Source organism: Arachis hypogaea, chromosome 5 (assembly GCF_003086295.3).
Source record: "Arachis hypogaea cultivar Tifrunner chromosome 5, arahy.Tifrunner.gnm2.J5K5, whole genome shotgun sequence".
Classification (NCBI taxonomy): domain Eukaryota; kingdom Viridiplantae; phylum Streptophyta; class Magnoliopsida; order Fabales; family Fabaceae; genus Arachis; species Arachis hypogaea.
Genome location: NC_092040.1, coordinates 26,309,148 through 26,326,737, shown reverse-complemented (window position 1 = coordinate 26,326,737; position 17,590 = coordinate 26,309,148). Strand labels below are relative to the sequence as shown.

Here is a 17,590-nt window from a genome sequence, read left to right as displayed (position 1 = left end):
CAAGACCGGTTAAAACAACTTGAAGAAGAAGCCCTATGTCAACGAGAGGCCGAGAAGGACCTACAAAGGGAAATAAGGCGACGCTGGGAATTGGAGAACAAACTCCTAAAATTTGAAGCTGATGTCAAGACTAAAGCCAGCCGATCCATTCCCGAAGATAGCTCTCGCAAGGAGCAAGACCCATTCACCAAGGAGATCATGAAGACGAAAATCCCAAAGGACTTTAAACTCCCAGACATGACCTTATACGACGGCACTACAGATCCCGGCCATCATCTCAGCAACTTCAAAAGCAGAATGTATCTCACCGACGCCTCAGATGCAGTTCGTTGCAAAGCCTTTCCAACTACTTTAACAAAAACAGCAATTAGATGGTTCGACAACCTCCCTCCTAGGTCCATCTCAAGTTTCGACGACATGGCTAAGAAATTCCTGGCCAGATTCTCCATCCAAAAGGACAAAGCTAAACATGCTCCGAGCTTACTGGAAATCAGACAAGGAGAACGGGAAACCCTGCACAACTACATGGAAAGATTCAACAAGACATGCATGGATATATAGAACCTGCCAACAGAAGCCGCTATTATGGGCCTCATTAATGGTTTACGAGAAGGGCCCTTTAGTCAATCTATATCAAAGAAATACCCCACATCTCTGAACGAGGTAAAGGAACGAGCGAAAAAGTACATCAACATGGAGGAAAACTCCCGATTATGAGAGACCTCGAAGGCTGGATTCACCCTCCGGGATAAAGACAAAGATTCCAGAAAGAAGGAAGATCAACATGGAGAGAAATAAAAAAAATACCACAATTACACCCCGCTTCGGGTATCTCTTGTGGATGTATACAGAGAGGTTTGCAACACGGAAAAAATACCACCAGCTCGGCTACTCAAAGGCAAAAAGGAGGGGGAAACCGGGCCGAATATTGTGAATACCATCGGATCTGCGGGCACTCCACCAATGAGTGTTTCGACTTAAAAATGTCATAGAAAAGCTCGTACGAGAAGGAAAGCTAGATCGATATCTGGCCACCCATGATGATGAACAAAGAAAAAGAAGAAAAGCAGAAGATGTCGGACCAGCCGTGCGATCATCTCGAACGCCAGAAAGACATATCCACATGATACACGGCGGATTTGTCGGGGGAGGAATCTCCAAATCATCTCGCAAAAGACATCTCAAAGACGTATACCACGTCGCAGGAAAGGAGGAAGCACCCGACATCCCGGCGATCACTTTTACCAAGGAAGACGCATCCGGCATCGTATCAGGGCATGACGATCCCATGATCATCACTATTATACTGGCAAACGCAAATCTTCACCGCACGTTGATAGACCAGGGGAGTTCTACCGATATCTTATTCAAAACTGCTTTCGACAAACTCGGCTTGGAAGAAAAAACTCAGAGAATATTCGGATAGCCTGTTCGGGCTAGGAGATACCCCAATTCAACCAATGGGATACATCTCACTCCACACAAATTTCGGAAAAGGAAGTTAGTCAAGAACACTCAAAATAGATTACATCGTAGTTGACGTAAGTTCAGCCTACAATGCCCTAATAGGTCGGACAATGTTAAATCAGCTCGGCGCAATAGTCTCGACTCCGCATCTATGCATGAAGTTCCCAACTGCAGGAGGAATAGCTATGATAAAAGCAGATCAGAAGATGGCGTGCCTGATAAATCACTATTTTATGGTTTATCTTGTGCTTAGTTAAGTGGTTTTTATCAACTATTTACCCACTTATTCATACTATTCACATGTTTTACGTTTTCCTTCCTGATTTTATGCTATGATTAAAAACATGCTTCTTTGAAATTTAAATTACTAACTTCAATCCTCTCTTATTACCATTAGATGCCTTGATATGTGTGTTAAGTATTTTCAGAGATTACAGGGCAGGAATGACTTGGAGGATGGAAAGGAAGCATGCAAAAGTGGAAAGAATACAAGAAGCTGAAGGAACTGCAAAGCTGTCAGCCTGACCCTCTCGCACTAAAACGATCATAACTTGAGCTACAGAGGTCTAAATGATGCGGTTCCACTTGAGTTGGAAAGCTAACATCCGGGGCTTCGATTTGATATATAATTCACCATAATGGCCGTACAGATAGGCGACACGAAGGCGCACTCCACGCGAACGCGTCTCATCTGCAAATCTCATTCCGCGCGGACGCGTGGATGACGCCTCCGCGTCACTTTGCCGCGACCTGTACGGACCGGATTTCATAATCAGCGATTTCTGGGCTGTTTCTGACCCAGTTTTCGGCCCAGAAAACACAAATTAGAGGCTATAAAGTGGGAGAATGCATCCATTTATAAAAAAAGCTTTTCATAATTCATAATTTTAGTTTTGCATGTTGTTTTTAGAGAGAGAGGCTCTCTCCTCTCTCTTAGGATTATGATTAGAATTTATTTTAGGATTAGGATTTCTTTTCACTTCAGGATTATTTTATCTTCATCAGGTTCAATAATTTATGTTTCTATTCTACTTTTATTTACTCTGATATTTTTAATTGTTTGATTGATGTTGCCCAATTGGCTGATGATATTGTCCATGTTAGAATTGACATTTTCTATTTAATATAATTTGAGGTATTTCAGACTCATGATTGCTTTTCTTTAATTTTAATTTAGATTATTTACTATTGGCTTTAATTGATTAACTGGAAGCTCTTGAGTTCTCAACTATTCATGATTGATTGTTATGTCGGCTAATTAACTGGAATTCCACTAACTCTAGTATTTCCTTAGGATTTGGCTAGGACTTGGGAAATCTAACCAATTGGTTCACTTGACTTTCCCTTGCTTATGTAAAGGTTAATTAAGTGGGATTAACTTCCATTCTTATAGGAGTAACTAGGATAGGACTTTCGAAATTTCATATCTTGCCAAGAGTTTATTTTATAGTTATTTATTTATTTTAATTGTCATTTGAATTACTTGTCATACTTCTTCCTTATCTCCAAAACCCCCAATTTTACCTTTTTCATAGCCAATAATAAGAACATACCTCCCTGCAATTCCTTGAGAAGACGACCCGAGGTTTAAATACTTCGGTTATCAATTTATTTAGGGGTTTGTTACTTGTGACAACCAAAACGTTTGTAAGAAAGGTTGATTGCTTGGTTTAGTAACTATACCTACAACGAGAGTTTACTATAACTTCTAAACCATCAATCTTCAGTTCTTCAAAATGGCGCCGTTGCCGGGGAATTGCAAACGTGTGCCTTATTATTGGTTATTGTAAATATTTTTCAATAAAAAAATATTTCAGATTTTTATTTTTTTTTATCTTATCTTATCTTAGTTTCAATTTTCAAAAATCATATCTTTTTCAAAATCTTATCTTTTTCAAAATATTTTCCTTTTGTTAGTTTTTGTTTTTATTTTCTTCTACTATTATGAACTCTCACCCCTTTGACTATGAGTCTGGTTATAATTATGTTGCAGAAAGAGGAGATTATAATGACAACATGCACCATGGTTGGAATAATCAAAGACGCGAGGAGCAGGGACGGATGTATGGGGGGGCAAGTGGAGGCCTGGGCCCCCCCAGCTTTAAAAAAAAAAGTAGAAACCTTAACCCAACCCAAATAAAACATAATAGCTTTTAAAATTTTTCAAATCCCTAAAACTAATTCTTCGTTTTCTATTCTATCTCCTAATTCTCCTGTGTTGTTTCCTCACGACTCACGAATCACGCGGCGCTCACTAAGTCACTGCCATTCCCAAGGTAACTAGGTAAGTATCTAGTGTTATTTTCAAATTTCAATAATATATAATATATTCATATAATCATATCAATTAAAGCAAGGACGCAACTCGCAAGGTATTTATTTTATTTTTGAAATTTATTTTCTCTTATTTTATTTTTTAATGAAATTAATAGTAATTTAGTAAAAAAATTATTATTATTGATATTTAATTAATAAAAAATACTTATATTTTATTTATTTATGTAAGTATATAATTTTTTGAGTTTTTATTTTTTTCAGGTAAAAAGAAATTAGAACATTTTATGATGAAAAAGCAAAGTAAAATTGATGCAATTTTTAAGAGAAAAGCTACTGATAATGTTGGAGTTCAAACAAGTCAACCCTCAAATCTTATTTCACAAGAAGTTCAAGTAAGTGAGCTCTCTAATCTTACTCAAAATACACATCAACATGAAACCAAAGTACCAAGATTAGAAAGAGATGTTGATATCTCTTTACTAGAAAGGGATCCAGGAAAGCGACGTCTAATTTGGCAGTATAATGTCAATGAATGTGATAAGATTCGTAGAGCATACATAATAGCTGGGCCATACCAACCAATAAAGATTAGTTATCCAGCTTCTGGTAATAACAATCACCGTCGATATTTTCAATCTTCTTGGTTTAAGAAATTTCCAAGTTGGTTAGAATATTCACCAGAAAAAGATGTTGCTTATGTTTGCCTTGCTACTTGTTTGGTAAACATTATGGTGTTCGTAATGATGGAAAAAATGCATTTTCAGAGTTAGGATTTAGTAATTAGAAGAAAGTAAACAATGGGGTAAATTGTGCATTTGTATGTCACGAGGGTTCTATTCCTAATTCTCCCCATAATTTATGTGTGAAATCTTGTGATGATTTAATGGCTCAATCTAAGCATATAGACAAAGTTCTTGATAGGCATAGTGATGAAACTATTGCAAATAACCGTTTAAGATTGAAGACATCTATTAATGCTATTCGATGGCTTGCATTTCAAGCATGTGCATTTAGAGGCGATGATGAAAGTCCTGGATCTTTGAATAGGGGAAATTTTATTGAGTTAATTAAGTTTTTAACTTCCTGTAATCAGAATGTTAATAATGTTGTTCTTGAAAATGCTCCTGGAAATGCTCAATATATATCTCCCAGTGTTCAGAAAGATATATTGCATATCTTTGCTAGAAAAGTGCGTGCAACAATTCGAGAAGAAATTGGTGATTCTAAATTTTGTATAATTATTGATGAAGCAAGAGATGAGTCAAAGCGAGAACAAATGTCTGTGGTTTTGAGATTTGTAGACAAGCACGGTTGTGTTCAAGAAAGATTTTTTGATCTTATACATGTTTCTGATACATGTTCTTTGACATTGAAAACAGAAATTTCATCAGTTCTTTCTCGTCATAATCTTGATGTCCAAAATCTTAGGGGACAAGGGTACGATGGAGCTAGTAATATGCGCGGTGAATGGAATGGATTGCAAGCTCTATTTCTGAAAGATTGTCCTTTTGCTTATTACATTCATTGTCTTGCTCATCGATTACAATTAGTACTTGTTTCTGCAGCCAAAGAAGTTTGTTATGTTCATCAATTCTTTTCAAAACTTACACTAATTGTGAATGTTGTGACTGTTTCTCCTAAACGTCATGATCATTTAAGGGTTGCTCAAGCAAATAATGTTGTAAACTTAATTGCCAATGATCAAATTGTGACAGGTAGTGGACTTAATCAAATTGATACTTTGCAAAGAGTTGGAGATACTAGATGGGGGTCTCATTTGAATTCTGTACGTAGCTTGTTATGCATATTTGATGCTACTTGTGAAGTTCTTGAAAAAAGCACCGAAGAAGGTAATTTCTCCACTCGTGGTGATGCTAGTGCTGCTTATGATGCTATTACATCCTTTGAATTTGTCTTTGTTTTGCATTTGATGAGAAATATTTTGGAAGTTAGTCATGATCTTTGTCAAGCTTTGCAACGAAAAATTCAAGACATATTGAATGCTTTAACTCTAGTTTCTACTACCAAGGCTTTAATCCAAAGAATGAGAGAATCAAGTTAGGAGGCTTTCATAAAAGAAGTTATATTATTTTGTGAGAAACATGAAGTTGAAGTTCCTGATATGAATGCATTGGATATTCCTAGAAGAGGCCGAACTCGCAAAATTGTTGATCAAATTTCAGTGGAGCATCATTACCGTGTTAATTTATTTCTGGCTGTAATTGATACACAATTGCAAGAGCTTAATGGAAGATTCAACGATAATATGGTGGAATTGCTTACTTTAAGTTCAACTTTAGATCCCAGAGATAATTATAAGTTCTTCAGTGTCAACAAAGTTTGTGAATTAGTAGAACGGTTTTATCCAGGTGATTTCAATGACCAAGAGAAATTTCACATTAGAATGCAAGCTCAACATTATGAACTTGATGTTCCTAATCATGTTGAATTAACTAACTTGTGTACAATTTCAGAGTTATGTCAAGGATTAACGAAGACAGGAAAGTCTTTAACATATCCTTTTGATTGATCGTTTGATTCGCTTGGTATTAACTCTCCCTGTTTCAACTGCTACAACTGAGAGATCTTTTTCAGCTATGAATATTGTGAAGAATAGACTCAGAAATAAAATGGAAGATGAATTTCTTGCTAATTTTCTTTTGATTTACATTGAGAAGAAGATTGCTGAAAAATTTGACACAGATTCTATTATCGATGAATTTTATGATATGAAGAATCGACGTGTACCACTTCGTTAGTAAAAAGTACATATTTTTTTATACTTTAAATATATATTCTCTATTTGTATATTTTTATAATATATCTTACATTATAATTTATTTGCATATATTTTTTTATATTATATATATTATTGGCCCCCCATGATAACATTTCTGGATCCGTCCCTGGGGAGGAGCCACAAGGATTTAATCAATCCTCATGGCAACAACCACCTCCAATAGACTATCAACAATCGTTTTGTGATGCATATCAAGGCAATGGCTATGGTGGGCACTCTTTTGATTATCAACAACCACCACCATATGCCTATGAACCCCCTCCTCAACATGACTTTGGACTACCATACTCACAAACCCCTTTCCACCATTCACCTCCATATGACCCTAACCCGTATCCACCACACCAACCACCTTATGAGCCATATGAACCATATATAGAACCACCCCAATTCCAACCTAATTACTCCTAAGAACCACCACCTCCACATGCACCATATCCATATCCATCAATCCAAGAGCCTTATGGTCCTACTTATGATACCCAAGCAGAACAAGAATCAACGGATCGTCTCAAGGAAATAGTGGATCAATTTCAGGCAACCCTTCATCAGTTGAATCAAGCAATAAATCAATTGGCTTCCCGATGTTCGGACACTCAAGAAACCCCCATGGCTTCATGTGGACAATCTAATGAAGAACGTAGCATGAAGGAGACATTAGAAACTCCGGTGGACAGTAAGGAGCATGAATTTGTACTTGAACAAGTGGAGGAAGCCAGAATTATTGAAGAAGAAGAAGAAGTGGTTGAAGACTTAGGAGATGCAGAACTTCCATGGGAAATTCAAGACATAAAGCCTCCTTCCAAGATGCTTGAGATTAATGTTGAAGAGGATGTACAACCTCCAAGGCATATCATGGTTGAAGACTTGGAAGAGGTTGATCAAGAGATGGAGATTCAAGAAGAAAAAGTACAACCTCCCATGCCCTTGGTGAACAATGAAGAGGAAATTGAATCAGAAGAAAGCTACCAAGCGGAAGAGATTGATATTGAAGAAGCTCGCAAAGAGGTGGAAGTTGTCAGAGAAGAGCACAAGGGAGTGGAGCTTGCAAATTCATTAGAAATATCTCTCCCAAGACCATTACCGTCCAATACAACATTCAAGTGGGTAAAATTCCTATCCTTATCCTTTACTTTCCCACTTGAATATGGGCTACTAGAGATAGATGGTCAGCTTAGAGCTCTTTGTGGCATTAAGAGTAAAAGGAAGATGGTCAGTGGTAAGAATTGTCCTACCAAGTTCATTATGGTTGGAAGCTTTAAGTTTAAACGCAAAGGTTGGTGTAGAGCTTAATTGAATGGGTCTAGGAAGCTGTTCGGTAGCTGCAGTGAGAATTCAAATTACTTATCACCCGGCTGGAAAAATACAGATCCCGATAAAAATGGGTGTAAAAGCAAGGTTTGGGATCCTGGAATCTGCTCTGACATTTGTCACCCCGGGAGCCTAAGAATCTGTTTGAAGCTTCTTAAGGGCTTTACATGCCTAGTTTGGGACCCCGGAGGTTACTGGAGATACAAACATTGGTGGAGATTCCTGGATGAGTTCAAGCACAAGCCACCATAACAGGAAGCTCACCAAATGTCCAACTTAAGGACTTTAACTAAAAGTGCTAGGTGGGAGACAACCTACCATGGTATGATCGTTCCTTTTTCATTTTTATTTAGTTTTATTTGTTTTCGAGTTTTATTTTATTATATTGAACCTAGAGTTTTGCATCACATTCATATTAACACTGCATTCTGCATTTTTTCAGATTCAAACAAAAAAAAGCACACACGCGATGCGGAAGCGTCGCTGATGCGTCCGCGTCACCAGTGTAATGGGAAGAAAAGAAAACAAACAGAAAGTCACCCGAGAGCGTGGCTGGAGGCGCGCCTTTAGCATAATTTGACCCCATGCGACCGCGTCGTTGACGCGTCCGCGTCAGGTGGGAACATTGGCCTCCCACGCGACCGCGTCACCCACGCGGCCGCGTGACCTGAAAATCGACGTCAAAAGGGTGCATGGCCGAAAGATGAGCTGGAGTGATGCTGGACTGGCACTAGACGCACAGACCTTACCACGCAAACGCATGCCCCACACATCCGCGTCATATCCCAATATTAGTCCACCACGCGATCGCGTCACCCACGCGACCGCGTCACCCTAAAATTTGGCAATATGAGCTTCAAACAGAAAGTTACGCGACCGCGCGGCTGCCCTCGCGCTAATGGCACAGATCGATCTACGCGACCGCGTGGATGACGCGTCCGCGTCATTTCATAGAAGCGCTATCCGCGCGACCACGTCACTCACGCGTCCGCGTCACCTTCTCTATTTTATTATTTAAAATATAATTGTTTTTACAAACATATTATTAATTTGAGAGACTCGGTAATCTAATTTGGACATTGAATGCTTGACCTATGCTACTCATGCCTTTTGCCGGCATGCCAATAAACACCTTGCATTCAATTTTCCTCACATGCACTTGCTATATTTCCATTGATGACTTTTCACATGTAGTCATGACCATGTGTTAATGTCATTCTTCTTTACTGTGCATTGATTACCACTTTTCCCATTCTCTTCCTTGTTGGAACCCCTAGCTTTACTTGTTACTTTCCTTTTCCCCTTTCAGGATGGCCACCAAGAAGGGTAAAGAGAGAAAGCTACTCCCAAACCACCGGCAAAGAAAGGAATACAAAGAGCACCAGCCGAGGAACTACAATCTCCATCCACCTGCACATCTCAGCATGCACCGAGGACGGTGCAATCTTTAAGTGTGGGGAGGTCGATACCGATCTCCACGGCTTAGTTAGTCCCTTCTCAACACCAATGTTAATTTGTTAATGGTTGCATTTGCATGTTTGTTTGATTTTATGCATTTAGTCACTACTTGGTTGAAGTAATATTTTCTTTTTCAAGAAATTTTTATGGTATTTCACTAATTTATATTGAAAATTTTTTGTTAAATTTGTTTGAAGTTGTATTTGGAACATGGTTTTCGAGCCAAAGAACACACAACCCGTGAGATTTTGAGCTTATTTATATGGTTACATTATTTAACCATGATATTTTATTCTTGTGTGTTTTTCTTCTCTATGATTGCAATCTACATTTTATTCCAGTCTATATGTCCTTTGTTTAGTGTATTTACATGCTTGCATATGATTGAGGCCATATTTGATTATTAACTCACTTATCCCAAATAAAGCCTACCCTTTCAATTACCTTTGTCAGCCGCCTTGAGCTTTTAATCCCCTCTTGTTCTATAACCACATTACTAGCCTTAAGCAGAAAAACAAAATAAAAATCCCAAGTTGAATCCTTGGTTAGATTAAGATAGAAATTGTGTAATCGTTTAAGTGTGGAAAAACTTTATGAGAACATGGATGATAGAAACAAGGTAGAAACTTGAAAAGAATAAAGATATTTCAAAATAAAAATTTTTGGAAAGCATGCTCATGTGAAATCAAAGTAATTAAATTACCATGTGCATATATAAAAAAAATTTTATTTAAATAAAGGGGATACAAAAGAATTCCCCAAATGCAAAAAGAATCAATGCACATGGGACAAAATTCAAAAATAAGTTTGATACATGAGCATGTAATACAAAAGTGGGAAAAATTTGGGTAGCTAGGTAAAGTATTTTAAAATTGTATAAAGAATGTATATGTTAGGTGAGATCTTAGACTAATCAAGGATTCACTTTGTTAGCTCATTTAGCCTTATATATATATATATATATATATATATATATATATATATATATATATATATATATATATATATATATATATATATATATATTCTTACCTTTACCTCAGCCCCATTACAACCCTGAAAAGACCTTATGATGTTTGTATGTATACATTAAATATTTGTTGATTAGTTAGATGAAGAACAAAGTTTAGAAAGCATGACTAGGGAAGAGTAGAGTGATTGAACCTAGACACTTGAGAGATTAGAGTGATATACACTACCAGTGAGGGTTCAATGCTTAATCCTATGCTCCCTACTTTCATGAGCTATCTTCTTACAAGTTTACTTGCTTTTTATTGTATGATTTGAATTAGTGAAATTTGATTTATATTTGTCTTGAAGAATTTATTTACTCTTAACCAAGTAAGTAAAAGCATTTAGCATGTAGTTGCATTCATAGGTTGCATTGCATACATTCTACCATCCCTCTTCACCCCTTTATAGCTTCTCTTGAGCTTAGCATGAGGACATGCTAATGTTTAAGTGTGGAGAGGTTGATAAACCACTATTTTATGGTTTATCTTGTGCTTAATTGAGTGGTTTTTATCAACTCTTTACCCACTTATTCATACTATTCGCATGTTTTACGTTTTCCTTCCTGATTTTGTGCTATGATTGAAAACATGCTTCTTTGACCTTTAAATTACTAACTTCAATCCTCTCTTATTAACATTAGATGACTTGATATGTGTGTTAAGTGTTTTCAGAGATTACAGGGCAGGAATGGCTTGGAGGATGGAGAGGAAGCATGCAAAAGTGCAAAGAATACAAGAAGTTGAAGGAACTGCAAAGCTGTCAACCTGACCCTCTCGCACTAAAACAATCATAACTTGAGCTACAGAGGTCCAAATGATGCGGTTTCACTTGCGTTGGAAATCTAACGTCCAGGGCTTCGATTTGATATATAATTCGCCATAGTGGCCATATAGATAGACAACGCGAACGCGCGCTCCACCCGGACGCATCGCATCTGCAAATCTCATTCCGCGTCACTTTGCTGCGACCTGTACGGACCAGATTTCATAATCAGCAATTTCTGGGCTGTTTTTGACCCAGTTTTCGGCCCAAAGAACACAGATTAGAGGCTATAAAGTGGGGAATGCATCCATTCATAAAAAATCTTTTCATAATTCATAATTTTAATTTTAGATGTAGTTTTTAGAGAGAGAGACTCTCTCCTCTCTCTTAGGATTAGGATTAGAATTTATTTTAGGATTAGGATTTCTTTTCACTTCAGGATTATTTTATCTTCATCAGGTTCAATAATTTATGTTTCTATTCTACTTTTATTTACTCTGATATTTTTAATTGTTTGATTGATGTTGCCTAATTGGCTGATGATATTGTCCATGTTAGAATTGACATTTTCTATTTAATATAATTTGAGGTATTTCAGACTCATGATTGCTTTTCTTTAATTTTAATTTAGATTATTTACTATTGGCTTTAATTGATTAACTGGAAGCTCTTGAGTTCTCAACTATTCATGATTGATTGTTATGTCGGCTAATTAACTGGAATTCCACTAACTCTAGTATTTCCTTAGGATTTGGCTAAGACTTGGGAAATCTAACCAATTGGTTCACTTGACTTTCCCTTGCTTATGCAAAGGTTAACTAAGTGGGATTAACTTCCATTCTTATAGGAGTAACTAGGATAGGACTTCCGAAATTTCATATCTTGCCAAGAGTTTATTTTATAGTTATTTATTTATTTTAATTGTCATTTGAATTACTTGTCATACTTCTTCCTTATCTCCAAAACCCCCAATTTTACCTTTTTCATAGCCAATAATAAGAACATACCTCCCTGCAATTCCTTGAGAAGACGACCCGAGGTTTAAATACTTCGGTTATCAATTTATTTAGGGGTTTGTTACTTGTGACAACCAAAATGTTTGTAAGAAAGGTTGATTGCTTGGTTTAGTAACTATACCTACAACGAGAGTTTACTATAACTTCTAAACCATTAATCTTCAGTTCTTCAGCGCCGCTGTTATAACTAAACCTCAGAGGCAGAGGAGAAGAATTCCACACAATTGAGCTCGGAGGAGTTCAGAGGCGGGAAGAGCTCCGCCCACAACCTGAAGGTGAAATAGAGAAAATCCAGATCGGGGATACCCCGGACCAAATGACTAATATCGGCACACTCCTAAAAGGAGACATAAAAGAATCACTCATACAGTTTCTACGAGACAACGCCGACCTCTTTGCGTGGAAGGCCGCAGACATGCCAGGCATAGATCCCAAGCTAATGTGCCACAAGCTAGCAGTCTACCCAGGATCTCGGCCGGTATAAGAAAGGCGTAGAAAGCTAGGACCAGAACGCTCTCAAGCTGTAGAAGAACAGGTACGAGCTCTACTGGAGGAAGGTTTCATAAGAGAAGTCAAATACCCACTATGGCTTGCTAAAAAAGTCAAACGGGAAGTGGAGAATGTGCACTGACTATACCGATCTCAACAAAGCCTGCCCAAAAGATCCTTATCCGCTCCCAAGCATCGACACACTGATAGATGCCTCCTCCGGATATAAATACCTCTCCTTCATGGATGCATACTCGGGATATAACCAAATCCCAATGTACCCACCCGACCAAGAAAAAACCTCATTCTTAACCCCAAAGGCAAATTACTGCTACATTGTTATGCCATTCGGTGTTAAAAATGCGGGAGCCACTTACCAAAGATTAATGAACAAGGTTTTTTCGGATCACATCGGAAAGGTCATGGAAGTCTATTTGGATGACATGCTAGTAAAGATGCAAAACGAAGAGATGTTATTATCCGACCTGACATAAGTATTCAACACTATAAGACGACACGGCATGCGACTCAATCCCGCAAAATGCACCTTCGCAGTAGAAGCTGGTAAATTCTTGGGTTTTATGATCACACAGAGAGGAATCGAAGCAAACCCGGATAAGTGCAGGGCTATACTCGACATGAAAAGTCCGACTTGTGTCAAAGAGGTACAACAACTCAACGGGAGGTTGGCAGCCTTGTCCAGATTCCTGGCTGGATCAGCAATAAGATCTCTCTCCTTCTACGCCACTCTAAGGAAGGGAAAGGAGTTTGAATGGACAGCGGAATGCGAGCAAGCCCTTCAAGACTTCAAAAGATTCCTGGGACGGCTACCTATACTAACTCGGCCACGGGAAGGAAAACCACTCATATTGTACCTCGCGGTAGGAAATTGGGCAATAGCCTCAGCACTGGTCCGAGAAGACAACAGTGGGCAACAGCCCATATACTTTATCAGCAAAGCATTACAAGGATCCGAGATGAACTACCAGAAAATAGAAAAGTTGGCTTACACTCTCATACTAACATCACAACGACTTTGCCCATACTTCCAGGCTCAGACCATTAGAGTTCGGACCAACCAATCCATAAAAGGGATATTACAGAAAACAGACTTGGCAGGCAGAATCTTACAATGGGCAGTCGAGTTATCCGAATTTGATCTTCAATACGAAGCTCGGACGGCCATCAAATCTCAATATCTGGCCGACTTCATCGCAGAATTCACGGACACACCAGAAATCCCCACAGAATGGAATCTCTATGTGGATGGTTCCTCAAATAAAATGGGAAGTGGCACGGGTGTAATAATTGAAAGCGACCAGGGAACCCAAATCGAACTCTCCCTCAAGTTTGGGTTCCCTGCCTCAAACAATCAAGCAGAATATGAGGCACTACTAGCTAGTTTGAAGCTGGCTAGGAAGGTTGGAGCTCAAAAACTTATCATCTTCAGCGACTCACAGGTAGTTACCTCACAAATAGCAGGAAGCTACCAAGCCAAAGATCCCACTATGAAAAAGTACTTGGACAAAACCAAGGAATAGCTCGGATAATTCGGAGAATATGAGATTCGTCACATACCCCGAAAACAGAATGCCCGGGCCGATGCACTCTCAAAACTAGCCAGCTCCAAACCATGGGGCAACAATAGAAGCCTCATCTAAAAAATTCTACAGAATCCATCAATCTCAGAAGAAGAAAAAGTCCTAGCCATAACAGGTCGCGATCAGGGATGGATGACTCCCATAATTAACTACCTCAGAATAGAAGCTCTCCCCACAGATGAGAAAGAGGTAAAGAGGTTAAAACGGGAAGCACAATACTATACTGTTCCGAGGGTTACCTGAAACTGGAGGTCGATCTCGGACGAGATCTTCTGTACTGGTCGGTGCTAACGTGTCCGGCTGGTGGGAGACGGCCGGAGCTGTTGTGTCCGACTTGTTGGACTGGCTACACTGCTGATCCTTCATCACCGGAGGGTGGGGGGTACCTGCAAGAGACTCCGATGCTTAAGTTAGCATGGGTATTAAACAGGTTTTATGTAGAATCAGAGTATGAGTTATACCTGGGTGCTCCAGTGTATTTATAGAGGTGTGGAGTGACCTTTCTAGATAAGATAAGTTAGTTATCTTATCTTATCTTATCTTATCTTTGAGTTAGGTCAGCTTATCTTCAAGGGAACCGCCTTATCTTTCTGGGCTCTGACCGCCTTTATTTGGGCCTGCTTTGGGCTCCTATGGCGATTTGGCCGAGCTCTTTGAGAAGAGGTCGGACATTGGCCAAGCTCTTTGAGAAGAGGTTGGATAGTCTGACCTGAAGAGGTTGGTCGGCTTGTCGCTAAACATCCCGGGTCGGACAGCTTGACCCAGGGTATGAACAGTGCCCCTGCTTGAGTTCGATCTTTCCGTGAGATCGTGCTTTTCAGAGCTTCGATCTCTTTGGAAGTCGTGCTCAAGCATCTTTCTGGCTTGTTTCTTCATTGCTTTTGCAATTTTTGCAGATGTTTGGTACTTCACAGTCCAACCTCTTTTGAGTGGTGGTGTGGGTTTTCTACCCTTGCCTTTCTGGATCACGCCTTGCTTTAAGTTTGTGTTGACATCTCTCTGTTTTGGCGAAATTATCCTTGCGGCTTGATATCTGGGCTTTTAGTGACTTGTCCAATGACTTTTTAGTGTTCTTTATATAGAACCTTTTTTAGTCTCGAATGACGTTCGTAGCCCTGTTTGAGATTGTGCCTTCTTTGAGTGGAGTTGTATCCTTTTTGGCTAAGCACGTTTGAGCCTTAAGTTGCTTCCCAACCTTTTGGCTTGTTCTTTTTTGAGATCGTACTTGCACCTCTTCTTAGCTGACGTCGACCTGTACGACTTTGCCCCTGCTTGAGTTCGGACCTTTCCGTGAGATCGTGCTTTCAGAGCTTCGATCTCTTTGAGGAAGTCGTGCTCAAGCATCTTGACTTTGGTCAATCTTGAGTAGTTTCTTCTTTGTGCGAGTCTGGTATTGCCCCTTTTTATTTGTTGAGGGGATTTTTCAGCCTTCTTCTGACTTTCTTGTCTTCACTGCTCGGGCTTTTTAGTCATAATCCAACAACTTTTTAGGTTGTGTTCCGATGGGGAACCTTTTTATAGTCTGTTTAGATGACTTTTTAGCGCCGTTTTGATTTGTGCATTTGCCTTTTAAGTAGTGTCTTTTTTCAAGACTTCATACCTTTTAGCAAAGCATTCCTGGCCTTCCTCTGGCTGTTTGCGAGATGTCTTTATCCCTTTTGTGGATCTTTGTAGATTGTCGGTACTTTGTTGTCTGACCTCTCTTGATCACTTCTGGTTTTGTCCACTTTCTGCTTGGTCGAGGTGGTCCTTGGGGCTAACTTGTTCGATGACTTTTTAGTGTTCTCGTAGAACACTTTTTAGTCATTCTGAACAATTTTGATAGCCTTGTCGTGGAGCTGTGGCTTTTTGGGCGGAGTTATGTCCGTTTTAGTGCATTTTGGGCGGAGTTATGTCCGTTTTAGTGCACGTTTTTTGTTGGTCCGACTTCTTCTTGTCGGTCCAAGCTGTAACTTTTGTTGGTCTGACTTCTTCTTTTCGGTCCAAGCTGTCGTTTTCATTGGTCCGACTTCTTCTTGTCGGTCCAAGCTGTAGCTGTCGTTGGTCCGACTTCTTCTTGTCGATCTCTTCTGAGTTATGTCTGTAATCCTCTTTCTTGGACCTTGTTCAGGTCTCCTTCAGGGATTACTTTTATAACATTATTGTTTGGGACGACTTTGTCATGTCGGGCCTCCTAAGTTATTTCTGTAATCCTCTTTCTTGGACCTTGTTCAAGTCTCTTTCAGGGATTACTTTTATAACTTTTTGTAGTGGGCCGACTTCATCCTGTCGGGCTCTTCTAAGTTATTTCTATAATCCTCTTTCTTGGACCTTTGTTAGGTCTCTTTCAGGGATTACTTTTATAACTTGTCTTGTAGGAGACCGACTTCGTTAGGTCGATCTCTTCTAAGTTATTTTTGTAATTCTCTTTCTTGGACCTTTGTTAGGTCTCTTTCAGGGATTACTTTTATAACTTGTTTTGTAGGAGACCGACTTCGTTAGGTCGATCTCTTCTAATTTATAGTAATTCCTCTTTAATAGGGTTGGCCAGGCCTCTTTCCAGGGATTTGCTGATAACTTGGGTTGACTTGGTCCGACTTTTTAGTGTCGCCCAGTCTTTTTAAGTTATTATATAGCAATCCATAAGGCCTCGTCAGGTTCTTTTTAGGATCAATTTCGATAACTTCTTGCATTATTCTGTGTTCATCTTTGCCAATTTGTAGATGGTGGTTTCTGTCCCGGTTTGATCGTCCTTTAAGTGAATCGCGTTTTCACCTTTGTCGGACGGTCATTCCTATCGAGATCGTACAGTGAATCTGTTGTTCACTTTCTGTCGATCTGTTGCTTTATAATCGGACGATGAATGCTTCAGATTAATGCGTCTTGAGTGAGCAGTGAATTTGATTTTCACTTTGTCAACCTTTGTCGAAATCTAACGATGAATTCGGTTTTCATCGTGGTCGGGCGGTGAAGTTGGTTTTCACCTTGCCGACCTGTCGCTTTGAAATCGAACGATGAATTTGGTTTTTATCTTGCCGACTTTGTCGTGATCGGGCAGTGAATTTGGTTTTCACCATGCCGACCTGCCGTAGTCGGACGTCTTGGTAGGAAACTTTTTAGGGAATCTGCAATTTTTTAATAAAATAAAGATAAGAGTGTGTACATGTTAGTACTTACCTTTCTAGGTCGGGCGATCTTTTTGGATCTCGGCCTGGCGCCTTTTTTAGATTGCAGGCATGCCATGACCTTGGTAGCTCTTGCCCCTCGAGGTTGGACACTTTGTAGTAACCTTTCCCCAGTTCTTCTGAACAACTTGGTATGATCCTTTCCAGTTGGCTGCTAGCTTCTCTTCTCCTGACCGACCTATTCTGATGTCATTTCAGATTAGGATGAGATCGTTGTTGCTAGGTTACCTT

General features: G+C 39.2%; 1 protein-coding gene across 1 annotated transcript; it reads left to right on the top strand.

Annotated features, from left to right (window-relative positions):
- The first annotated feature begins 4,627 nt into the window (after positions 1-4,627).
- LOC112803339 (uncharacterized) lies at positions 4,628-5,806 on the top strand. Its single transcript, XM_025846837.1, has one exon. The coding sequence runs from the start codon at positions 4,628-4,630 to the stop codon at positions 5,804-5,806; it is 1,179 nt and encodes a 392-aa protein (XP_025702622.1).
- Positions 5,807-17,590: the final 11,784 nt, after the last annotated feature.

Coding starts and splice junctions, on each gene's coding strand:
- LOC112803339 (XM_025846837.1), top strand. CDS start 4,628: ATGGCTCAATCTAAGCATATAGACAAAGTTCTTGATAGGCATAGTGAT.